Source organism: Carlito syrichta, unplaced genomic scaffold, assembly GCF_000164805.1.
Source record: "Carlito syrichta isolate Samal-C Ts95f unplaced genomic scaffold, Tarsius_syrichta-2.0.1 Scaffold97002, whole genome shotgun sequence".
Taxonomy (NCBI): domain Eukaryota; kingdom Metazoa; phylum Chordata; class Mammalia; order Primates; family Tarsiidae; genus Carlito; species Carlito syrichta.
The window spans coordinates 86,310-113,902 of record NW_007041098.1 but is presented as its reverse complement, the minus strand read 5'-3'; the positions used below and the strand labels follow the sequence as shown (position 1 = coordinate 113,902).

Here is a 27,593-nt window from a genome sequence, read left to right as displayed (position 1 = left end):
CTGTGTGAGCATAGGTGTTTTTTTTTTCCTTCAGATTTTTGTTTCAGTTACTTGTAGCTGGGGGAAAATAGTATACTTAAACTTTGTTTCCCATTATAAATTTGTAAGATATTTTATAATGAGTTGACTTTTTTTTAGCAATATACTGACAAGATATCTACTTTTGGGCAACATAGCATCATTGATTAATTTCTCTTGAGAATCTACTTTTAACTCTATAAAGTTAGTTCTTCAATATGTAAATTCCTGCTATATTTAGTTTTTTATTATTATATGGGCAGTATATGAGAAACACTTAATATAGTTCTTGGTATGCAGTAAGTGCTTAATAAATGTTAGCCATCATTATTGCAATTTATTTTATGATTAGTTGACTTGTCTAGCTTAGAGTTTGGATAAGTAATTTAAGAATATCTTATAATGACTGTGACAGATTACAACATACTTGAAAGCAGCGGTGGTTTTCAAAGTGCACTTTTACCTTTCTCTGCTTACCAACTGCTAGAAATGAAACTGGCGGGGGTTTTGGGGCCTTCGTTCTTCCAGTTGCTTAGGCTTCACTTTTTGGAATCATCCTGATCCTACTTCTACCATGTCTTATATTTAATATAATAGCAATAATGTCGGTCTCTGCTTCTGTCCTTTCTCTCCTGTAGTCTGTTTTTAATACATAGCCAGAATGCACCTTTTAAAATGATAAGTCATGCCATGCCATTCCTTCCCAAAATCTTTCACTGGCTTCCTTTGACACATGTATATTTGTTGAAGTTCTTAGGGCCTACAGAGACTTCATGGCCTGGCCTTCTGTTACAAAGATAGCTTCATTATGAACATCTACATTTCTTACATTGTTTCAGTTAGCTGTCTTAGAGCTAAGGTTGTATTTTATTTGTTGTCAAGTATACAGAGACTATAAAGATAGATAAAGGTATGGCTGTGCAAGTCTCTTCTTGTTATTTTGTCACTTAAGAAATTCTTGGTTATTCTAGCATCTACTTTCTTCTAAATGAACTTTAGAGTAATTTTGTCCAGCTGTGCTTTTGATGAGAACTAGATAAAATTTACATATTCAATTTTGGTTGGATTGTTATCTGGAGAATATTCATTATTTCTGTCTAGAGTTCTGTGTCTCTCTCCATATTATCAAGCTTTAGTACATCTTGCTGTTTTCTTCCTGTGAGTCCTTGACATTTTGCTTAAGTTTGTCTCTATGTATGTATCCAACACTTTAAAAGAGAATGTCTTTTATTATCCTTGCTTACAGAAGTACTATTTTAAATATTAATTTTGTACTCTTATATGGAGAATTTCAGAAACATTTTTTAATTAATTTGCTTAAAAGTATAAGTTTGTGATTGACTTTTATTAAGCCAGAAAGTAATAGAAAACTAAGAAATTAGTGATTAATTTTTATATTATATTTGTTTTAATTAATAGAAAGGAATTACTATTGATAAGTATACTTAATGAATTATGAATTTACATTATACAGTTAAAGTCACTTAGGGATAATTTCAAATCTGAAAGTGAGTTTTGCTATAAAGTATTATTATGGAGAAAATTGCATAAGTTTTATGTATAGAATGTATAGAATTATTTCAAAACATTTGATGTTCCTGTCTTGACACCTGAAGGATAGTAATGGAAACTTGGAATTAGCAGTGGCTTTCCTTACTGCGAAGAATGCTAAGACCCCTCAGCAGGAGGAGACAACTTATTACCAAACAGCACTACCTGGCAACGATAGATACATCAGTGTGGGAAGTCAAGCAGATACAAGTAAGTTTTATTTTGTTTCTTAGTATTTAATAGAAATGCACTGAAAATTTTTCCTTGGTAATATACTAAGTATGCTTAAGCAGAGGTGAAGAACAAAAAAGAACTACCTTAACCTTGGTTCTTTTTAATGTAGTTGAAGTGAGCATATAGTTTTATTAGCTACATTATACTTTTTTTTCCAGATTAGAAGAAAAACATTTTATCTAAGTTATATTTTTTTCATAGAACATTTCATATAATTTTTTTTTTTTGAGTTGAAGTCTCACTCAGTTGCCCAGACTGGAGTGCTGTGGCACGCTTATGGCCACCCCAGCTGTCGGGGGTGGCCGTAAGTGTGCCAGTCTGGGCAACTCAGAGTTTTAAACCTGCTGGGCTCTGGAAATCCTTCCACCTTAGCCTTCCAAGTAGCCAGAACTACAGGTGCGTGCTACCACGCCCACCTAATTTTTGATTTATTGTAGAGACAAGGTTTCGCCAAGTTGCCAGGCTGGTCTTGAACCTGCAGGCTCAGGCAATTCACTCTCACTCTCCTCGGCCTCCCAAAGTGCTGGGATTACAGGCTGAGCCACTGAGCCCAGCCTCATATAATATTTATTGCTTTGAGATATGGAACAACTAAAGATATATTCATAAAAGGAAAGCTTTCTAGAATTTTAAATGTGCACAATCTTTCATTTTGTGACTTTTAAGTGTTGGTAGGGGTCTTAGGATTACTTTTGAAGGTAAAGTATCATTTCTAATTACCGATAAATTACTGATAGGTTTACCATTTGACATAATTTCCCTTATCTCTCCCTGGCTTCCAAATAAAACTTTGGAGGAAAAGGTTTACTATCATGTAGCAAAATTATCTTTCAGCTAAAAAAAAAACTTGGAAAAGGCATTTTGGAGATATACACACATATATGGAAGATTTTACATGAGACTGAAATTTTTCTTTGTAATATGAATATATGTATATTTTTTTTGAGTTGGAGTCTCACTCTGTCGCCCAGACTGGAGTGCAGTGGCCGCTCCCGGCCACTGCAGCCTCGACCTGCTGGGCTCCTGCGATCCTTCTGCTTCAGCCTTCCAAGTAGCCAGAATTACAGGCATGCGCTACCACGCCTGGCTGAATTTTTGATTTATTGTAGAGATGAGGTCTCGCTGCTCAGGCGGGTCTCGAACCAGCGGGCTCAGGCAATCCACTCACCTCAGCCTCCCAAAGGCGCGGGATTACAGGCTGAGCCACCGAGCCCGGCTGTAATATGAATATTATGTAGCACTCAGAGTTTTAAAAAATATCTGTTACTTTCATATCATTATGCATTAATAATTGTACTGTATAAAATATGGTTATTTTTAATGCATCGTGGATTTGTGAAGTTTTAATTATTAACATGTATTTGAAGATAATTTCTGACTTTGTTTATTGACCTCATCAAAATTAGGAAACAACCAGAAAGAACCCACTCACTTAGATGTTTATAGATTTTGATTTATGTTAAGGACTGCTTAATGCTTGTTGACTAAAATATTTTACATTTTTTTTTTGAGTTGGGTTCTCACTCCGACGCCCAGGCTGGAGTACAGTGGCACACGCTCAGGGCCACTCCAGCATCGACTTGCTGGGCTCCGGCTATCCTTCCACCTCAGCCTTCCAAGTAATCAGAGCTACAGGTACATGCTACCACGCCCAACTAATTTTGATGGATTGTAGAGAAGAGGTCTTGCTAAGTTGCCCAGGCTGGTCTCGAGCCCGTGGGCTCAGGCCGTCCTCTCGCCTCAGCCTCCCAAAGTGCTGGGATTACAGGCTTGAGCCACCGCGCCTAGCCAATATTTTACTTTTTGATTTTCAGGATAATCTTAGTTTTTTGCTCTTGTGATCTTATGTCAGCCAAAGCTGGAGTACTTCTGTCTCACACAGTTAATAGGTGATGAGAGAAGTTGTGTTGTATATGTAAGACAGACTTAGTTGCTTGTGTCCAAGTTAAGATAAACTGTGACTTGGCCCCATCCACAACTCTGGCCTTATTTTCCACTGTCTCTCCTCTCATTTTAAACTATGATAACACATAATGACTTGAAGTTCTCATGCTCATAGTGCTGTTTAACTTCCCTGTCTTTACACTTACTGTTCTTCTGCCTAGAATCCTCTCTGATCTTTTTCTCCCTTGCCTCATGTATTCTGGTCTTAAGAAGTTGAGCTAAGGAGCTGCTTGCTTGGAGCACATTCTCCCTTGCCTACAGCTTGGACCAAGTGCTTCTCCAGCATCCAGGACATGCTTCCGTCTTAATGAGTATTGTGCAATTTTAAAATTATTTGCTTGAACATCATTGGTGCTCAAAAAATGTTTGTTATTTTTGATAATGTGTGCAGTTAGTGTTTTCAAAACCAGTGGAAGGGAATGAAGTCGATGGGCTTGTTGCACGAATTTGAAAAAAAAAGAGAAGTGGATATAAATATAGGAAGAATGAGTATTTGAGAATAACATTTCATATCTTTCAAGTTTCTGAGACTTGATGGGGAAAAAGAAACTAGACAGGTAGTAAAAAGAAAAAAATAAAAAGATGATTTTGGTGGAAAGATTCCTAGTTTAAGTGAAGCAAACAGGAAATTGACTAAACACAGTTCATTTTTTTTTAGTTGGAAAGATAAAAAGATTTTAAAAACATGGTTGTGAACTCTTAATAAAGATGGTATGCTTTGTGACATGAGATAGCAAATATGCATATATATATATATATGGAAAATTAGGATTACAATGAGAAAATATTGCTTAAACTAAATGTTAACATTTGTTTAAGATTTTAGATAAGGAATAATGAAATAATGAAAATGTTATGGAGAACAAAAGAGAAATTTGAGTAGGTACCCTTAGGAAGAAGGCAATCTAATTTCAGAAGACTTATGTCTCATTTGCTGATAATTAAATTTGTGTATGTGTGTGTGTGTGTGTGTGTGTGTGTGTGTGTGTGTGTATGTGTGTATCTTGAAAAATACTTGCTAGTGGTTTTGTTTTCTACTTGAAACAATAGGTAGAGAAATGGAGTTTTAGATTTCATCTCAACTGATAGCAGTGTTAAGTAAATGAGTCACGGTCTCATTCTGTCTTCCAGGCTGGAGTATAGTGGCATGATGATAGCTCACTGCAGCCTTCAACTCCTGTACTCAGTAGATTCTTCTGTCTCTGCTGCCCAGGTAGCTGGGACTGTGGACGTGTACCGCCATACCTGGCTAATTTTTTTTTTTTAAGAGAGATGAGATTTTATGATATTGCCTAGGCTGGTCTTGAACTCTAGGACTCAAGTAGTCCAACCTCTCAAAGTGCTGTGATTGCAGATGTGAGCCACCACACCCAGCCTTATTGTGATTTCTTTACCCATAGAATGTGCTGTTCTTCTAACCAGGATAATTCAGATAGTATGTCTATAAAGCTGGTCTGAGGTTATTGAGAAGCAAACTGTTATAGGAATTTAGTGTACTGATTATATTATGACAGTATTAAACTGGAAAAAATAGCTGATGGAGTAACAATATTTTCCATTGAATGTATTTGTGCTATATTTTTAAAAAGTTCTAAGAAGTATAGCTGTCATTAGGAAATTGTCTTGATTCAGCAGTTAAAGTTAGTGCTGTCATAATACAGTGTTACATGGTTTAAAACTGAAAAAGTAAGGAGATAGGTCATACATTCAGCAGGTATTTAAAAAATACTCTCTTTAAATTACTATGGAATTATTGCTCATAAGAAATGAAGTTGAATATTTTTAATTATTAGGAGGAATGGTAAACTTAGCATGTGAGAAGGAAAGATAGAAAATAATTACACGTGACTATATATTCAAACACAGGCATCTGTTGGAAAAAAACTAAGTGCTGTAGGAGTGTAGAATGATAGAATGATTAACATGCAAAGAAGTTTTCAAACGATAGTTGTGGATATAAAAACTCTTCTGGAGCATTTCTCAACTTTATGTGAAATACATTGTTCTTTGAAACTTGGCCACAGTTAATTCTTTCAAATATGGCAGAGATTGTTATTTTCAGTCATTGTTTTTCTTTTTTCCTTTCTTTCTAAAGTATGAAATCTCTTACAACCAAGGCCATATAACATAAACAAAGTCATGCTAACTTTAAGTGTGTCATCTGTTGATTGTGGTGCAGATAAAACATCTATCTTTTGAAATAAATACCTTTAATAATAAATACACATATTTTCTTGTTGATATAAGCTAAACTGTAACTGTTTACAAAGAATAAAAAATTATTATTTTTTTCTTTGGTGACTAGAAAAATTTAGTTTTTAAACTAATACCACATGGAGGTTATACTTGAGGCTTGTGGGGAAATTTTCATTTATGAATATCAGAGGCTAAAGTAAATTATGTCACTTAATTTGAAGAACACTTACATTTGTGAAGCTTCATTAAGTACTGAAGGCGTATTTACATTTTCAGTAGTTAGTAGAATGGTCATATCATTTGGTATATTTTTCTCTTTCAGTTTTGATAGAAAAAGAAAACATTTGAAGGAAAGTTTGTACTTTACATAATAAGGAATTTTTAAAATTCCTTATTATGTCTTTATATTACTTTGGTAATAATCCACATTGTAATTTGTCGAATTCTGGAAAAAGGCCCAAATCATTTGTGGTATAATTAGCAAAAATTCTAGGTAATGTTTTTCATTACTTGAATCTCCTGTCCAGATTAGATAACGTAGATTGTTAAATGAATGCCTCTTGTTTGCAGATTAATTGGGAATAAAATTCCTTTGGAGTTTTATAGTCAAAAATACTAATGAAAATGGTAGTAGGACACAAGACAAGGTGTTGAGTATTATAGTTGTACTTAATAGTCAGAGGAGAGATTCTGCTATGTTTTTGAGTCATAGCAAACTCAGTCCTAGACATGACCATACAAGATTTTTGCCCAACTTGAAATCTATTACTAATATTATTTGTTTCGTGACCATAAAATTCTTTTGAACTTTTTTAAAACAGGGAAAAAACAGTATATGCCCACCAGAACAAGATGTGCTACAATTGAGCTATCAAAATATGGATCAAAAGATAAGAGGGATTTGGGTAGGTAACACAGAAAGTAATTCCACCTGTTGTCTTAAGTTTTATAGAAATTGGTATAACACATTGGAATAAGTGTTAAGTGTAGACCCTGCAGAATTTATAATCAATTTATTTTTTTCCCCAACCAACTTGAATTATTTAGCAAGATTATATAGAAAGTGAGTAAAACCTTGAGATTCATTCTATCCTAGAATTTTGGTTATTGTTATATTGCTTGGCCAGACTAATAATGATTTAAAACACAAGTGATAAGTGGACCAATTCTAGTGCTCTTATCCTTACTGAGGCTAAATCACTTGTTAAACAGGCTAAGACTTTATTTATTGAACACTGAAACTTTTCCCATTGCCCAAATTTATTAAATAAGTAACTTCAGATAGAAAAAATGAATGCAGTAAAACTTAAATTTCTTTTTAGGCATTTCTAATCATAATGCTATTTTGATGACTCACCAAAAGTGAAGGTTAAGCTTGCAAATGCTAAGTGGTGTGAAAGTTACTTCCAACCGATTAGGTACATTTAGGTGTTTCCAACTGATTAGATGCATTCTACTGAATATGATCTGTAGAATGACTTGTATTACCTTATGAATTTTCTTTAGTTTTTGGTCAGAATGATAATCATGGGTATTTGTACTTTTTGCTAGCTAGTATGGAATATTAATTTTAATTTTTTTCATAATTCAAGTTGAATTAGTAGAATTAATGACAAAACTCTGTAATGGCTCCTTTACTGCTTTGCTTACAAGGCTGCCATTGTAATTCTAGCATCTGTTATTAAAAACAGAACTAGACTATTTAGGACTGTGCTGTTCAATATTGTTGTAATTAATCACATGTGGTCATTAAAATTAAATACTGAAGTTTAGTTTCTCAGTTGTGCCAAGTACATTTTATTTTTTAATTTTTAATTTTTTTGCCTTAAGCAAATATCCATTTTTAATGACTTTGTTTAACAAAGTATACTTCATAAGCCCATCTGCTTCAAGATATAGAATAATGCTCAAATATAACCTCTACTCATAACATACATGACTCAGAAGCCTGAGAAAACCAGTTTAAGAAAAGTAGAAATTCTTCTATCAATCCATTCGTTCATTTTATTCTTTCAGTAAGCATTTATGACATGACTACTTTGGTTTAGGCAAGGTACAAGATGTTGGTGACATAATGATGAAAAATCAAGAGGGAGGTAGGGAAGCTTTTTCCAAGGAGGCAGTAGTTGGGTTGGGAGCTGATTGTGGAATTCTAGGGGAAAGCAACTGGGTGCGCAAAAGACACAGATGATTCAGAGCATAACAAACTCAGGGGATTACAGGTGAATACATCTACCGTTCATCACCAACTATTGTTTATTTATGCATTGTCTGTCTCCCCTACTAGAATGTAAGTTCCATAAGATAGGGACTGCTTGCCATTGTGTTTCCCACGTTTGCACAGTATTTCTCTTATAATAGGAGCCCAAAATATTCTTGTTAAATGGATTTCAAGTATCCTGGTATCACTGGAACCTACCATGCTTGAAGGCAAGCTGGGGATGGGATGGTAGGGAATGAATCATGAGGGGGCCTTGTGAGTCATGATTGGATACTTTCTTAGGTGAAGGCGAGCCATTGAAGGGTTGTAAGCAGGGGAGTGACTTGATCAGATTTGAATTTTGGAAAGATTACTCTGGTGGGAAAGAGGATGGTGTCTTCCTCAACCTCCCCAGGAGGTTGAGACTGGGGACAGTTAGGAGGCTGTTGCAATAATGCAGGGCTACCATATTGGATAGTGCATAACAAATATTTATCCAATATTTATCGATTGTCTAATATGTATTAGGTACTTTTATAGGCCATTAGAAAACCATACAGAAACTCAGTTTACATAGAGAGAAGACAGACAGTGCACAGTAAGTAAACAATATCATGAGGTAGTGAGTTCATGAAGACTGGCAGGCTGGGCAAAGACAGAAAGGGCTGGGTGCGCTCGTCAGCCAGGCTCAGGATGTGTTGTTTTAGGTGGTGTGTCAGGGACTGACTTTGGGATGAGGTCACATTTGTGCAAATACTGAGTAAAGTGTGGGAGTGAACTTGGTGGCTCTGTGAAAGCCAGGCATCCTAGTTCAGGACCTGAGCTTCATGTTGGCTCCTGAGATGTGCAGTGAGGTCACAGCCTGGTGGAGGCTGAGTGAGTGAGGGTATAGGAGTGGCAGTTTTCTAGTTTCTGATCTCCTGGTGTATGTTCTGTTATTCATATTTGCCTTTCTCTCTCAACAATATCTCCACTCTTCTGGGGCCCAGGTTTAAAAAAAAAATGACTTTCTTAATCTCCCAAAACATTCATTTAATTTGAAGTTCTCTCAGTTCTTGTATGCAGACGTTTTCCTCCAGTTGATCCTGCCCTGCTACAAATTCTTAGGGCAATACTTCTCAAACTTGTTCAACACTTTAACTCTTTTTTTTTTTTTAAGTCATAGTCTCACTTTGTTGCCCAGGCTGGAGTGCAGTGGCACACCCATGACCACCACAGCCTCAACCTGCTGGGCTCATGTGATCCTCCCACCTCAGCCTTCCAGTACCTGGAACTACAGGTGCACACCACCACACCTGGCTAGTTTTTTGTTTTATTGTAGAGACAAGGTCTCACCAGATTGCCCAAGTTGCTGGTCTTGAATCCCTGGGCTCAGGCAGTCCTCTCGCCTGTGCCTCCCAAAGTGCTGGGATTACAGGCTTGAGCCACCATTAACTCTTAACTCCCCAGAGTTCGACTGTTCATGGTACTCCCCAGCCTAGATATCTTTGCTGATGGTAGATATGAACTTGGACTACTAAAAATAAACGAAGTAGTCCCCCTAGGTTTAGCCTTATGTAGATAAGGAAAACAATGGAAGGACCTTTTTTTTTTCCCTGAATTCAAAAAGTATATAGTTCACCTAGATTATGCTAGATTATGGGCTAAATAGGCATTTGTGAACCTCTGAATATCATATCGTGGTATGTATTTCTGACTTTATTTAAAAAAGTGTTTTAATTTGGTTAGCCTTAAAAATGTAGATTACTGTTTATATGCTTTTGTAACACGATTTTTTGTTTGCCATGATGCAAGGGCAGGACAGATACTACGAATGTGTGTGACTGGCCAAGTGTAAGATAGTAGGAAGTGTTGTGGGTGAGGGCAAAGTGGAGAGTGAATATTCTATTTAAAGAAAGCTACTGGGCAACCACCTTGGGCCCTCTCCCACTGTGAACTTTTCTGTCCGCTCAATAAATCCTGCTTTCAAAAAAAAAAAGTTACTATTACTGCTACACTCTGACTTTGTCACGTTATTGCCATGCAGGAGTCATGTGGCCATATCTTCTGATTTTTTTTTTCCCTCAGTAAAGGAAGAGATATCTGTTATTCACATACAATCTCCTGATCTTTATCTTTTGCCAGTTCAAATTTTAAAAATCACATTGTGCAATTTAAAGAAAATAATCTTCAGTTATGATTTGTTTTATTAAAAAACTAAGAACATGTAGTAGATAGTGATTCTTGTTATTTTTTATCTCAGGATCCCTTTAGACTCACTAAAATTAAGGACCTCTAAGAGCTTTTGACTATATGAAATATTTACTTTATTAGAAGTTAAAACAGAAAAGCTTCAAATATTTATAAATTCAAATCAAAATATCAGTTTCTTATGTTTCCTAATAAATAAAATTTTTATGAAAAATATATTTTCTGAAACAAAATTATTAAGAAGAGTATATTGTTTTACATTTTTGCAAATCTCTAATGTCTGCCATATTAGAAAAGAGCTAGAGTCTCAAATCTTCTGAAGGTTTGTGTGCTGTTGGAATAAGTTTGTTTTGGTTGAAGTTCGTGAAGAAAAGTCTCACTTTCCACAGATATAAAGCTGAAAAAGGAAGGAGTATTTTAACTGACTAGATAATAATGGATATATATTATAAGGCTATATCAATACATTACAAATGATAGTTTCTTGCTTTTTGAGTCAGAGTCTCACTCTGTTGTTGCCCAGCCTGGAGTGCTATGACACGTTTACGGCCACTGCAGCCTTGACCTGCTGGGCTCAGGTGGTGCTTCCGCCTCAGCCTTCCAAGTAGCTGGAATGACAGGCATGCATCACCACGCCCAGTTAATTTTTCTTGATTTATTGTAGAGATGAAGTTTCACTAAGTTTCCCAGACTAGAGTTGAACCCTTGTGCTCAGGCAGTCCTCTCCCCTTGGCATCCCAGAGTGCTGGGATTACTGGCATGAGCCAACGCACCCACCACATCAGTGGTAGTTTCTTAAAGATCACTTCCAGTGTGGAGTCCAAGATCCCATCATGGTATCTGTGACCTTTTTGTACTATGCTGCATTAAAATCCATTAATCTGTCTTGCTTTTTGAATGAATCTTTTGACCATGCATGCTTCTGTACACTTGAAAAGATTTGAAAAGGTTTCCTTTCAAATGTTGGGAGAATTTCTACTATATAATAAAAAGTTTAATTTATTAATATTAAATTTAATATTAATATTAAATTACTAATATCACCACTGATTTCACCAAAAAAGCCTTAGAATACCTAGAAACAGGTTTTTCAAATTTGTGATTTTAGCTTGAAAATTCTGTGTTAGTTATTGCCAACAAATGCTCTTATTTGTTTTCCTTAAAGCAACAGACTTTATTTTTTTCTGTCAGGGATCTCACTCTGTCATGCAGGCTGGAGTGTAGTGGAGCCATCACAGCTCACAGCAGCCTCATCTTCCTGGGTGGAGGCGATCCTTCCACCTCAACCTCCTGAGTAGCTGGGACTACAGGAACATACCAACATGCCTGGTTGATTTTTTAATTTTTTTGTAGAGATGAGGTCTCACTGTGTTTTCCAGGCTGGGCTTGAGTCCCTGGGCTCAAGCAATTCTCCCACCTTGGCTTTCCAAAGTGCTGGGATTAGAGGCATGAGCTACTGTGGCCAGCCAGTTTGCTTATTTCTGAAAAAAATATGCCAAATACTGAAGTCTGAATAATCTTGGTTTGTAGTTTGCTAGTTCTTTTAAGTAAAAAATGATATTCCATTAAAAAAATTAATACAGCTTATAACTCATATTGTACTAGTTAATATTTTTTTCTTTAGCAATAGCATACTTTGAATATATAGCAGAATCTGTACTTCCTATTTTGTCATATGAAATTTTAAAAAACACATAGACCAAAGTTTGAGATTTAGTACAATTGATTTTTTTCTTTTCATTAAGAAAAACTGGCTTGACTTTTTTTTTTTAAACAGTGAGTATGAGCCAGGCTCGGTGGCTCAGCCTGTAATCCAGCAATTTGGGAGGTTGAGGTGAGTGGATTGCCTGAGCCTGCGGGTTTGAGACCCGCCTGGGCAGATGAGACTTCATCTCTACAATAAATCAAAAAAATTAGCCGGGCGTGGTAGCGCGCGCCTGTAGTTCCAGCTACTTGGAAGGCTGAGGCGGAAGGATCACCGGAGCCCAGCAGGTCGAGGCTGCGGTGGCCGGGAGCGGCCACTGCACTCCAGTCGGGGCGACAGAGCGAGACTCCAACTCACAAAGAAAAACAGTGAGTGTGCATATTTGTGAGTAATACAGTGAGTTGTACAACTTGATGCTAAGATGCAGAAGTTTTACCCATTCTTGTTTTGCACCATCAGTGCAAATGTGACCACAATAGGACAGGTAAAGAACATTTGAGTATTATTATAAGTATGTTTTTTACATAAGGAATCCTTCCCCCCTTTTGAAAGGAGTCATGGGAAAGCCAAGGTTCAATGGACAATACTTGGCTGCTAGTTAAGGTAGAAAGACTGCTGGATTTAAGAGTTAGAAGACAAATTTGAGGTCTTTGTACCATTCTCTATTCGTACAATGTTGCACTTCATTTCTCAATTATTTCACTTATGAAATAGGATGAAAAAACCATCTTGACTTTTTTTTGCTCTTCTGTTGTTTGAATTACAATTGATAAATTATAAAAAGCTGTAAATTGTTACTTCTGAATGAGTTTTTGCCCTGACCCATTTGGTTTTCTTGTCAGTCATGAAACAGCAAAAGTTCGACATGTTTTCAAAGCAGGAGTTTAATATAGGAGATTAGGTTCTCTAAAAAAAAAAAAAAAAAAAAAAAAAAATCACTGGAAGGACTGGATGAACTATCTCTAGCTCTGACTTCTGACATGACTCCTAGATCACTGCAGGATGGACCAGCCAGCGAAGCTACTTCTTCTGCTACAATTAGAAAAACTTTAGGACTGCTGAGTTCAAGGGTATACCTCTGTAGCTGTGGTCTAGAGAACGGGAAGTTAGGATTAGGTAACTGCCACTGAGCTATGCCTGTTTTTTTGAAATGCAGAGTCTAGTTGCCACTTCTGTTCCATCTCTTGATATCTCTGATGCTGGAAATTGGATCCTGGAATGCTGTTGTGGAACAGCTTACATCTGTTCAGTTATGCTAGAGAAAATAGCCCAAGGCAGTAGGATAATGGCTTTCCTCTCACCCTGCCTTCCAAGTCTCATGTTAGTGCACTCAGTTGATGTAACCCTAGTTTTTATTTAAACCCCTAAATACAGGTGAGTAAGGAAGGTCGCTTTTCTGTTTTAAAGAATTTTTAAGTTTCTGTAGTTGAAGAAAACACAGTAGGAGGATGAGAGGATGAGAGATTGGAGTCTGAGGGCTAATTGATCATATCCCTAAAACTTATTTTTCTGCTTTCTGATTTTCAGATTGTTTTTCTACTTTCATTACCCTTTCTTTATTTACCTAGGTTCCAGCCATTTTAATGACCAACATAGCTCTCATTTTTATGAGGCATGTGATCCTCTCTAAGCCTAGCTGCTTCTTCATTAATATTTGGGCTGTACTATCCAATTCCAGGTGACAACCTGTCCTCAGCTGTGGTGTGGGTAGACTTGGGTATTGTAACCAGACTTGTGAAATCTTTGGCCTGCTAAGGTACTCCAGCATTTCACTTACTTTGCTCTATTACTGTCTTCCACATTTTACTTCATTGACATTTTAGGGATCCTGCTTATTGCACTTTTGTGAGGTTTTATTGTACTCTGAGGACATAAAAAATAAACACCACCACTTTCTATGGGCAGTTATTCTTTTTAGTACATTAAATTTCTTGTAATCTACTATTTGGAGGAAAAAAGTGTGGATGACAAGAGAGGTAGACTTTTGAAATCATCAGTGTACATTAATTTTTTCTTAAGTATGGAACAGTCTTTTCTAATATCTTCTATTAATATATAAAGTTTCATAACCAGGCGATAAAATGAAGGAATCTTATTCCCCTCCCATTCTCCTGCCTATCCTCTACTCCTTTTGTTTGTATCGCTTATATAAAATTCTATGATTACAAAGAAAAAAATAAAATTTCAACATGTCTAAAATGCAAATACCCATAATCCCAATCATGCAAAGACAAGATATAACAGGTATATTTCTTTCTCTTTCTTATCATGTTGTTTTGTAACCTGTTTCTACTTTCCCTATTTAACAGTATACTATAGTTTCTATTATTCTTTAAATGATAATGGGAGTGTTTATCTTTGGCATCTTCTAGGTTAAGGAAATTGACCGGTGTATATTGGGAATTGGATTAAAAGTGGTTTTACTGAAGATGGCATTAGTTGTAAACCTTATTCTTTGGAAAAAGAATTAATACTTGTAGCATCAATGCCGTTTTTTTGTTAGAAGGTTGTTTCATTCATTTGTATATTTCTTTGTTTTTTTGAAATGTGAATAATTTTAAATTAAAACAACTGTTTATTGAATAATTCAGATGGTACAAATGTGTTTAAAATGACAAGTAAAAGATCCTTAAACTTCTTCTACCTATTACCCTTTCCTCATAATTGACCACTGTGAACAGTTTGGCACATTCTTTCAGACTCTAAAATATGCACATATAAACATATATCTGTGGTCACTTTCTGAAACATACATTTTTGAGGACTTGGTTACTAATTCTTATAATTTGATAGTTAATGTCTAGATGGTAGTATGGACAAAATGTGATGTGTGTGTAATTGTGTTAGCTTCAGAATACAAAATGTAAATGTTTAATTGTGTTGATTTCAGTTTTTGTTGATAAAGAAACTGTTCTCAGAAGTCTTTCTGCTTATTTGTTGTTAATAAGAGACTTCATAGTAACTACTGAGATTTTTCTGCAATGAAAAGTATTTCTGCTCTTATTGCTCTAGGTATATTTTGTAGAGAACATTGGGTTACCAAGTATAACCAATTAAAATGTGTTGGCATTCTTTTAGATAGACTCTTATAAGAGAAATACAAAATTAAATTGGTGTTGACTTTGGTTTGAAAGGGTATATTGGGTATAAGATCTCCTTGATAAGAATTACCTTTCATTTTGTTTGACTTTTAATTTTGAGAAAGATAGTTTTGCTTTTCAGATGTCATTGATCTCACAGGAGATGATAAAGATGATCTTCAGAGAGCAATTGCCTTGAGTTTGGCGGAATCAAACAGGGCATTCCGGGAGACTGGGATAACTGATGAGGAACAAGCCATTAGCAGGTAAAAACACAATTTATATAAAGCAGATATAATCACTATTTATAATAATAATTGGCTTGAATTAATTTTAAGAGGTAATAAGATATACTTTTGTTATTTCAAATACATGATTAATATGCTTCAGTATTGTTTTAAAATTTTGTGTAACTAAAACTTTTATATTTAGTTTCAATTGCAGTTGAGTTTTAAGATTTTGGAATGGTATTAAGGGCCATTAAGTTGAGGGGCATATTTTAATATTTATTTTATTTTGTTTTCTCTTCCTAATCCCTTTTGGATGCACTGTCCAATTCAGCTTACAATAATTTATAGCAGGGGTCAGCATGCTTTTTCTGTACAGGGCTAATAGTAAACATTTTTGGCTTTGTTGGCTCTATGGTTTCTGTTGCAGCTACGCAATTCTGGTGCAAAAGCAGCCGAAGCTAATATATAACAAAATGAGTATGGCTGTGTGCTAGTAAATCTTGATTTACAAAGACAGGCTGCCAGCTGGACTTGTTTCATGGGTGGTAGTTTGCCAATCTCTGATCTCTAGTATGATAGTATGTTACGTATATATTTTAAAGAAATATTTTCCAAGATATGTGAGAGAATGCATTTTTAAATTTAGTAATAGAAACTTTTTAGTTTGAAACAATTGGGTCTACCTAAAGAATAAATAAATTTGTTTTTTTTACTAAACAATGTTGGCTTTATGAAAACTTTATAACTTACTATAATCCTATAAACAGCTATTTGGAGGCAGTGATAACTCTATCTTACTAAAGAAGAAATTTAAGTTTCAAGAGGTTAAACAATTTTTCAATGGTACACAGCTCAGATGGGTCTTATGACTTCGGTGTTCTTTTCACTGTAACACAGTTCTTTGGTAGCAGCATGTACCAGCTTCCTCAGATAATTTTCCTTGGCACAAAATCAATAGGCTATTTCTTTCTAAATGATCTGAGATTACTATAGGGTAGGAGAAGTCCCAAAATGCTATGTTTAGCAAAGGCACATGATTGTTTTTTCTTAGTAATAGGTTTTAGTATCTTTAAATGTTACTTTGGAAACTACTTTAAGACATTCTCTTTATTTTAGGATGTAAAGACTTAATTAAAATTCATTATTCCCCTCATTATTTGTTACTTGTATTTAATGCCAGGAATTTTAAATGAAAACCCAAAGAGGCTTATTGTGTGAAGTATTTAAGAAATTAGATTTTGTCTTTTTATTTTTAAGAAATTGAAATATAAAATTGTCTTGAAAAATTGTAAAACTTGATAGTACTTAAACTTAAATGAGAAATACTTTAAATGAAAACACAAGTTGGATTTCATGTATGAGAAGCATGGCGATTTACTATGTGAAAAAGGGTTAGAAAATAGAATGTATACTTGAAACAAATATTTAAAAATTATATGTATATTTTTGTTGATATGAATTTATATTAGCATACAAATACAAAAACATCTGGAAGTTCATATACTCAATTAGTATTAGTAGTTCTGTATTTTGTGTTTTCTAATTAAAACAACATACTAACTATATAATAAAAATGAAAGTAATTTAAAGGTAAAGGGATTGAGGCTATTCCTAACTTAATATTTAATGTATATGTTATATATTGTTTTGGATACTAAGTTTACTCAAATTTGAAAAAAAAAATCTTTTCAAGGTAATGCTCTTTTTATTCTTGGTCTTTTAAATTTTAGTATACTCCTAAAATAGTAAATATTTAATAGATATTTTTAGTATAGGTAACATTACAGTATTTGGCATTATGTAACATGCCATAAAATTATACTCTTTATGTAAAAGAGTCACATTAATTTGCCATTGCAAAATATAGTTTTTTTTTCTTGGTATGTGTAGATTTTATAATTTGCTGACTGAGTGTGGTAGCTCATGCCTATAATCCCAGCACTTGAGAGGCTGAGGTAGGTGAATTGCTTGAGCCCAGGAGTTTGAGATTAGCCTGGACAACATAGTGAGACCTTGTCTCTACAAAAATTCAAAAAAATTAGCCAGGCATGATGGCACGTGCCAGTAGTCTCAGCTACTTGGGACACTGAGGTGGAAGGTTTGCCAGAGCCTAGGAAGTGAAGGCTGCTGTGAACCATGATCATTGTGATCCTGCACTTCATCCTGGATGGAAGAGTGAGATCCTGACTAAAAAAGAGAAAATGCAATTAACCAAAGAATGTTAAATGCAAAATAGGCCATTAGTAAACACATATGTAAACCATGTATCAGAAAAAGCATGTGAGAGTTCTAGCTAAACATTTGGCAGATATTTGTTTATATGAGTTTTATTAAGATGTAGGACTCTAAATTCAAAAGAGTAAATTATTCATTTTGTTATTTTATTTTATTTTATTTATTTTTGAGTTGGAGTTTCACTGTGCCCAGGCTGGAGTGCAGTAGCATGATCACAGCTCACTGCACCATGGACCTCTTGGACTTAGTGATTCTTCCATCTCAGCCTCCCAAGTCTCTGGGACTAAGACATGTGCTTATTTTATTTTACTTTTTGTAGACATGAGGTATTACTATGTTACCTAGGTTGGTCTCGAACTACTGGGCTCAAATGATGCTCCTGTCTAGGGCACCCAAAGTGCTGGGATTACAGTTGTGAGACACAGTGCATTTTAAATGGTACATTTTAAAGGAAGAAATTTATATATCATACTTGAAAGTAAATATAACTTTTTTTCATTACCTAAGTTAATATGGGAAACCTTTCCAAATCTCAGAATCATTTGTCTATGACTATATTTCAGTAGACATACTTTAATATGATGTCACACACTTAGAATACTACATTATTATGTATAATTAGATGAGATGAAGCCTATTTTTTTTCATCTTACAATCCTAATTGTGTTTAGGCATCTGTAAATTTTTTGGTAACATTTCTTAAGTAGAACATTTTAAAAGTATGCTTCATAATATAATTACTTTTTACTGTCAGAATTAGATGTTTTTATTATAATTATTTTGTTATTGTTGCTAGAACAGCAATAGTATGGATGGTTGAAATTTGGTAATAAACTACATTGTGACTGCTTTTTTGCCTGTCTTTGGTACTTTTCTTTGAAAATGGCTATGCCACCCTGTGTGTGCCTGATCTTGTCTGATCTCAGAAAATGGCACCTCATGGAAATAACTTTGAAGTAGTTCAGTAGAAGGTAGGACTAAGTCCTAGCTCAAATCATTAAGAAGCACAACTCCAACTATCTCAGTAAATGGTAGACGAAGGAATTTTTTCCTCTAGTGATTTTGTATTTTGGTTAGCTATTATCTTTTTTAGTTTAATTTCAATTTCTGTAAGTTGCTTCTTTTTGTTTTTTAAAAATCTTGTGGAAATTAATGTGATATTTCACTTCAGTGAGCTTTTGATTAAATAGCAGCCTGGGTCTTGGTTTTAATGGTAGGATTTCTGTGATGTTACTACTTTCCTTATATATTCTAGGCATCTGAAAGAAATAGGTGCCCAAGGCTGAATGTGGTGGCTCATACCTGTAATTCCAGCAGTTTGAGAGGCTGAAGTGAGAGGATTGCCAGTGTTCATGGGTTCGAGACCAGCCTGGGCAACTTGGCAAGACCTCATGTCTACAATAAATCAAAAAATTAGCCAGGCGTGGTGGCTCATGCCTGTAGTTCCAGCGATTTGGATGACTGAGGTGGAAGGATCGCCTGAGCCCAGCAGGCCGAGGCTATGGTGGCCATGAGCATGCGACTGTCCTCCAACCTAGGCAATAGAGTGAGACTCCAACTCAAAAAAAAAAAAAGAAAGAAAGAAAAGAAATAGGTGCTTAAGCTTCCCCATCTCAAGCATTTGCCACAGTCTGCATTTTGAGCAATGAAATGGAGCCTTCTGTCTTTGTTTGAATGGAAGAAAAGAAGTCAAAGGCCATTGTCAGTATAAGGTGGAGAGCCTTAAAGGAACATCATTTTCCTTATTAAATAGTACGTCAAAGGACAGCGTATTCACAATAAGGATAAATTAGAAGTGTTTCTCTTCTTCGTAACCCTGAGAGCAGTACAAAGATAGAGTATCTCTAATCTGAAAAGTCAAAATCCAAAGTGCTTCAAAATCTGAAACATTTTGATTGCTGATGTCATGCTCAAAGGAAATGCTCATTGGAGCATTTTGGATTTCAGATTTTTGCATTAGGGCTGCTCAACTGGTAATAATACAAAGATTCCAAAATCCAAAAAAATCTGAAATCTGAAGCACTTCTGGTCCCAGGCGTTTCAGATAAGGGCTGTTCATTCTGTACTGCCTCAACTATTACAAAATCAAATGTGTCCCATTCCGGTAGTTATAACTTCATTTTCTGTCAAGTCATCCCCTACTTGCACTGGACCTTTTAGTCAGAAGGTTCAGATACAAGAGGAACAAATAAATTTAATGAAATTTACAGGAATTCATTGTGCCTCCCACTTTGGCCAACATGGTCCACTATAAGGAATTAAGTGAGCAGTGTACTCAACTAAGGGATCTTTCTCTTTACACTCTGAAAATCATTCAGTGTAACAAGGGAATTCAGATGTGTGAATTGGAATTAAGATTGTTTGAAAGCCACCTTGTAGGGTTTACCAACCAGGTAGCCTGGAGTTGCCAGTGGGGAAAGAAAGATGTATCATGCTCAGAAATAGTTAGGGTGGAATTCTGCATTTTAAAAATAGATTGTGTAACTCCTACTTTGTTCATCCTGATCATAGTCAGAAAGCAGCTATGAGGGGGACTGCCTTAAGAAGGTGTATGGAACAAGAGTAAATGAAAGAGGCAGTTAGAAATTTTTAAAAACAATTTTTTAAGAAGGATTTCAATGCTCAATAATGCTAGGTAACTGTGGATTGTAGGGAGCATGGAAGATCCACCGAATTCCTATCAGCCCATTTTTGTTTGACTTTTATGATAAAAGATGTTTATGTCAGATTGTAGAGTGTCTGGAAAAGTAAAAATATGACAGTTTCAAGGGCCACATGGATGTGGATGGAGTTGACTGGTGAATAGCAACAGTGTAACATGAAAAAAATGTCAGCAACAGTGTCAGGCACCAACAATAGCCCTGAGAGGAGGGGGCAAAATTTGATTTTAGTTTTTCAGAAGTGGGCAGGAGCTGTACCCTGTGTGCTATGGTCTTCCTCACTATAAGATACACGGGTAAACTTTTGATGGGAGTCTCTTGTCTGACATACAGTGGTAGTCTCTGAATCAGAAACAGAATCCCTTCATTTGTACTTTAATATATGATCAAAGATGAATGTTCATTTTGGGTACCATGATAGAGTATGATAATAATAGTGGCGATCTGGGTGGGGCAAGCTCATCAAAAGCTTGATTCTAGTTCTCCAATTAGAGAACAGATGCCACTAGCTGTTTATCACATGACTAAAATAAGAAAGACTGACGGGAGGTAATGTCAGCAAAATGGTCAACTAGAGTTGCCTGGCTCTTGATCCCCCCGATTCCCCACTAAAAGGAACCAAAACAACAAAGAAACGACTATGTTTTGTCAGGAGTGACTGAGGAAGTTTACTGGAGAGCCCCAGGGAACAAGTAGAAACCCTGTAGAGCACAGAAGCCTAGGATAGCTCCACAGAGAGGAGCAAGGCATTGTGCTTCTGCCACGCTGTCTTACCTGCTAGAATTGAATTGGAGCTGGGGAGATGTTTTCTTATGGGAACAAGGTAAGCTGGAGACCCTCATCAGTTTCCAACACCACCACAGATGACAACAATCATTGCTCTGGAGAATCCCCCAGTCCTCACAAGTTCCAAGTCCAGTGTGAACAGTTGCTGGGAATCCATGCGGTTGTATTTCTCCAGAACATGAATCCTTACTTGCCGCCCCCCATCCCCCAACTCTGGTATCTAAGTGGATATGGCATAGCACCATTATGAAAGCAAATGCAGATCTGGAGTGCATTCTGTCCTGAGAGCCAATAGCCACCAAATCCCGGTATTTCTGAGGCATTACCTTCATTGTACTACATTCACAAAAGTGCCTGCAGCACCTGTAGCAACTTGGCTGCCTGGAGCCTAAGCCTAAAAGAACAACTGGGACCTTGACTCCTGAACCCATGAGTCACCTTATTACCCAGGGAAACAGGTGGTCCTACTCCAGGTTGGTTATTGGCCAGTGTATACGTGCCCGTGGTCCAACAGCTGGTCCAGAGATGCCTCCATCCCCCCAAGAGAGCAGTGTGCAGCCAGTGGGTTTACACACATCCTCCCCTTGCTTGACATTCGGCTCAGCTTCCCTGTACCCCTGAAGTGGGTTCTGCACAGCCACTGGGCCACGGTTACCAGCCCTGGCCTAACCACTGCCATAGAGGCACCCGACCCACAAGTTGGCCCTGCCTCATCAGAGAGTGTCACATGCTGCTGCTGGATCTGCATTCATTCGCTCCTGGCCTGAAGCCTGCCTGATGGTGCCCCTCAATCTGGGGAAGTTCATTATACAACCTGCTGGTCTGTGGCATGAGCACATACCCAGCCAACAACAAAGCTGGTACCCTCCACACCCCAGCAAAACTATACCAACCTATTCACAGGCCTTTGCAGCCTCAGCCATCGAGATATTCACAGACACTGCAGGTGAGGATTACAGCAGAAGAATCTGTATGGAGAACACACTACTGAGTCCACTCATAACCAAAGCCAGTACATCATTTCCAACCAACATTCTCGGACTGTAGGACCCATCTATAGTCTCTTCCTGTGAAAGCTACCCCATAAAATTGGAAAAGCATTTTTTTACTAGATGCACAGATACCAACATAGGGACAGAAGAAACATGAAAAAGCAAGTTAACCTGACACCTCCTGAGAAATACAAGTTAACTTGACAGTTCCAGAGAAACATAGTATATCTTTAGCAACAGATTCCAAAGAAAAGGATATTTATGAAATGCCTGAAAAATGATTCAAAATAATGATCTTAAGGAAGCTCAACAACTTACAGGAAAATATAGAAAAATAATTTAATGAAATTAGGAAAACCATTTATGGTTTGAATGAGAATTTAAACAAAGAGAGATCATAAAAAAGAACCAAGAAGAAATCTTGGAGTTGAAGAATTAAAGGAAAAAATTTTAAAAATACAATCGAGAGCTTCAGTAACAGACTAAATCAAGCAGAAGAATTCCTGAATTTGAAGACAGGTCTTTTGAAATGACTCAGAGGAAGAAAAATAGATAAAGATTAATAAAGAATGAAGAAAACCTACAGGACTTATGGGACACTATTAAGCAAACATACATTCACATTAGAAGAGTACCAGAAAAAGAAGTGGAAAAAGGCACAGAGAGTCTATTTAACCAAATAATAGCTTATAACTTCTTAAGTCTTAGGGGAGATATGGACACCCAGATCCAGGAAACTCGAAGAGCCCCAATATGATGTAACCCCCAAAAAACTCTCTCCATGACACACTATAATGAAATTATCAAATATCAAAAAAAGTCTAAAAGTTTAAGATAAAAACTTTTAAGATCTCTTAAATCCCATGAAAGAGAGTCTCCATTAGGCTATCAGCAGATTTTTTAGCAGAAATGTTGCAGAACAGGAGAGAATGGAATGACATGTTCAGAGTGCTGAAAGAAAAAAACCAAAACCCATTAGTCAAGAGTGCTATTACTGGTAAAGTTATCCTTCAGAGATGAAGGAAAAATACCCTGAAGACCTTCCCAGAGAAGCAAAAATGGATAAAATTCATTATCATGAGACTGATCATTCAAAAAATGCTTAAAGGAGAGTTATGATAAGAAATTAAAGGAAGATAATATTGTGAAAACACATGAAAATACAAAACTCAACAGTATAGGTAAATCCATAACCATATTTAGAATCCCAGTGCTGTAATAGTGGGGTATTATTCAGTCCTTTAGTATGAAAATTTAAAGTAAAAATGGTCAGAAACATCAACAGCTGCAATAAGTGGGAACATAACAAAGGTAAATTATAAATTAAGGCAACTCAAATATAAATGTGGGGGGTGAGGGAAAACAGTCTGGAGTATTTTACCTAGGAATGCTGAGAAGATGTCCCTATATTTACCTTCTTTCCCTCTATCTTCCTTTGTGGAATAGTGTGACAAATGGTTCAGGCAAGCTCCTAGAAAGTACATTTGAGACCATACATTCTCCCAAGTCCTATGGGGGAAGAAAGGCAAGGAAAGTAAAAAACTTATATTATCTCATTACAAGAATGTAAGGTTTACATGACATATTTTGTATGCAAACATACAAATCAGGAGGTGTATGTTTTTCATGGGGTGGGGGGACCAGAAAAGAGGAAGAGGGACTTGACCATACTTAAAACCAAGGCCGGATGTGGTGGCTCACATCTGTAATCCCAGTACTTTGGGAGGCAGAGGCGAGAAGATTGCATGAGCCCATGGGTTTGAGACAAACTTGGGAAACATTGGTGAGACCTCGTCTCTACAAATAAAAAAAAAAGTTAGTCGGGCATGGTGGCTAATCCAGAAGGATCACCTGAGCCCAGCAGGTTGAGGCTGCAGTGGCTTTGAGCGTGCCACTGTACTCCTACCTGGTTGCAGAGTGAGATTCTGACTCAAAAAACAAAACAAAACAAAAACTTTCTGTGGATTTTTAATTTTAGCCAGATTTGGAATAAGAAAAATATTATAATCTCAGGGTATATTTGCAGAAATTAGATATCCTTGAGTTTTCCATTACTATTATATATGTGATGCATTGCCTGCTCACTGATCTGTGTAAGCTGATCTTTTGGCATTATTAAGGAGAATTTGTTTCTTATTAGTATTTTATTGTAACTAGTAGTTATAATGCAAGATAGAGTTCAACTACTATAGATTCAAGATCGAGCATGGTACTTCTAGACTTTTACCAGCTTATCCTGTGATCAACTGATTGATTGAGATGGGATCCCACTTTGTCACCCAGGCTGGAGTGCAGTAGCACAAATCATGGCTAACTGTAGCCTCAGCCTCTTGGGCTCAGGTGAGTTGTACACCTCAGCCTCCCAGGTAGCTAGGAATACATGTATCTACCACCATGCCTAGCTAATTTTTTTAGTAGAGATGTGTTCTTCCTATGTTGCCTAAACTGGTCTCGAACTGGGCTCAAGCATTACTACTGCCTTAGCCTCCCAAAGCTGGAATTACAGGTGTTAGCCACCATTCCTAGCTTGGTTTGTACTTTTAAAAAATGCTCTAGAGTCCTCTTTTTAAAGTGATTGTTGTGTCTGTCCCCTAGTGCTAGTCAACTGCTGTTTTTTATAAAGGATTGCTATACTGTTGATGGTATTGTTAATCCTTTTCCAGACTTTGTATGTTTCGGCTTATTTATCTCTGATTACCAAGATACAAATAAGTTTGCTTTATCTATACTTCCAAATATACGTGTATGATACAAATGGAACAAAATGTCCAAATGAAAACACTCTCATTTACAAAAGTCAATCAAAAGTTACATATACCCTCTTTATACAGCAGTCTTTTGTATTATAGACACCTTCTGTCTGCTATTAATTTTTCTCTTGAGCGTAAACTAGTCTCCTTGTACAAACTTGATTTGTTCTGGTTAATTATTATTATTAACATATGTTTTTATACTGAGCTGCACAATTTAACCTCTAGGACACCTCTCAAGTTAACTCTTTTTTATCTTTTTTTCTTTTTCCTTCTTTTGTGTCCTGAAGGTAGTTTCTGAATCCTAACTCCCCTCACCTCTCCCCCTTATTGGTGTGTCCCCAGTGTCTATTATTTCCATCTTTGTGACTGTTTAGCTCCCAAATGCGAATGAGCATATGCAGTGTTAGGTTTTCTGTTTCTGAGTCAGTTTACTTAGGATGATGATCTCCAGCTCCATCCATGTTGCTGCAAAGGACATTATTTCATTCTTTTTTATGGCTGTGTATATTCCACATTTTTATTACCCACTGATCAGTTGATGGGCATTTAGGTTGATTCCACATCTCTGCAATTGTGAATAGTGCTGTGATGAATATGCAGGTACAGGTATCTTTTTTATATAACAGCATCTGTTTCTTAGGGTAGATAACTAGTAGTAGGATTGCTGAATCAAAATGGTAGATCGACCTGTAGTTCTTTGAGAAGCCTCCGTACAACTTTCCATAGAGGTTGTACTAATTTGCACTCCCACCAGCAGTGTATGAGTGTTCCCTTTTCTTCACATCTGCACTAGCATCTATTGTTTTTTGATAATGGCCATTTTGACTGGTATAAGGTGGTATCTCACTGTGGTTTTAATTTGCATTTCTCTGTTATGAGTGATATTGAACGTTTATTCATATGGTGGTTGACCATTTGTATATCTCCTTTTGAGAGATATCTTGTCATTTGCCCACTTTTAAATGGGGTTATTTCCTTTTTTTTCTTGCAGATTTGTTTGAGTTCTTGTACCTTCTGGATATTAGTCCTTTGTCAGATGTATAGTGTGCAAATATCTTCTCCCATTCTGTAGTTTATTAGCTCTGTTGATTATTTCTTTTGCTGTGTAGAAGCCTGTTGTTTTGTTTTTTGTTGCATTTGCTTTTGGGGTTTTAGCCACAGATTATTTGCCTAGGTCAATGTCTATAGTTTTCATAGGTCTTCTTCATTTTTTATGCTTTCAAGTCTGTCATATAAGTCTTTATCTCGAGTTAATTTTTGTATATGGTGGGAGAAAGGGATCAATTTTCCCTTTTCTGCATGTAGCTATCCAATTGTCCCAGCACCGTTTGTTGAAAAGGGTGTTCTTTTCCCAGGGTATATTTTTGTCTGCTTTGTCAAAGATCAGTTGATTGTAGGTATTTGGGTTTATTTCTGGATTCTTTATTCTGTTCCATTGGGCTCTTGTATCAGTACCATGCTGTTTTGATTCCTATAGCCTTGTGTAATTGGATGTCAGGTAATGGGACACCTCTAGCCTTGTTCTTTTTGCTTAAGGCTGCTTTGGCTATTCTGGCTCTTTTTTGGTTCCAAATGAATTTTAGGATTTTTTTTCTAATTTTGTGAAAAATGACATTGGTAGTTTGACAGACATTGAATCTGTAGATTACTTTGGATAATATGATCGTTTCAATAATATTGATTCTTCCAATCCATGAGCATGGGATGTTTCTCCATTTGTTTGTGTCCTCTACAGTTTCTTTCTTCAGAGTTTTGTAGTTCTCCTTGTAGAGATCTTTTACCTCCTTGGTTAATTATATTACTAGGTATTTTAGCTTTTTTGGCTGCTATTGTAAATTGAATTGAGTTCTTGATTTGATTCTTAGCTTGGTTGCTATTGGTTATGTGTGTTGATTTTGTATCCTGAAACTTTACCAAATTTATTTATCAAGTCTAGTGTCTTTTGGAGGAGTCTTTAGGGTTCTCTAGGTATAAGATGATATTGTTAGCATACAGAAATAGTTTGATTTCTTCTTTTCCAATTTGGATGCCCTTTATTTCTTTTTCTTGCCTGATTGCTTTGACTGGGACTTTAATGTGGAAAAGTAGAGGTGAAAGTTGGCATCTTTGCATTGTTTCAATTCTGAGGGGTAATGTGTTCAACTTTTTTCCATTCAGGATGACATTGGCTGTGGGTTTGTGATATATAACTTATATTATTTTGAGAACTGTTCCCTCTATACCTATTTTGCTGAGAGTTTTATCATGAAGAGATAACTGGATTTTATCAAATATTTTTTCTGTGTTGAAATGATTGTATGATTTTTGTTTTGAATTCTATGTAATGTATCACGTTTTTTGGCTTGTGTATGTTGAGCCACCTTTCATCCCTGGGATAAAACCCACTTGGTCATGGTATATATTTTTATGTTTTTAATGTGCTATTGAATTTGGCTTGCTAATAATTTGATGAGGATTTTTGTGTCTATGCTCATCAGGGATATTGGTCTGTAGTTTTCTTTTGTTGTGTCTTTTCCTGGCTTTGGTATCAGATATACTCCTCATAGAATGAGTTAGGGAGGATTCCCTCCTCTTCAGTCTTGTGGAATAGCTTCAGTATAATTGGTACCAGTTATTCTTTGAAATTCTAGTAGAGTTCATCTATGAGTCCATCAGGGCCAGAACTTTTTTTAGTTAGGAGACTTCTAATAACTGCTTTGATCTTGCTGCTCATTATTGGTATGTTTAGTGTTTCAGTTTCTTCCTGATTCAAGGTTTGTGGGTTATGTGTTTCTAAGAATTTATTAATTTCCTTTAGATTGTCTAGTTTGTTTGCATGT

The 27,593-nt window shown here is 36.1% G+C and overlaps 1 protein-coding gene across 1 annotated transcript in view; it reads left to right on the top strand.

Moving 5' to 3' along the window:
• USP25 (ubiquitin specific peptidase 25) overlaps window positions 1-27,593 on the top strand; it is a 115,086-nt gene that overhangs the window by 16,520 nt on the left and 70,973 nt on the right. Inside the window, exons 3-4 of the mRNA XM_021714742.1 lie at window positions 1,635-1,779; window positions 15,261-15,384. Coding sequence (XP_021570417.1) covers window positions 1,635-1,779; window positions 15,261-15,384 — 269 coding nt within the window. The remainder of the gene's footprint in view (window positions 1-1,634; window positions 1,780-15,260; window positions 15,385-27,593) is intronic.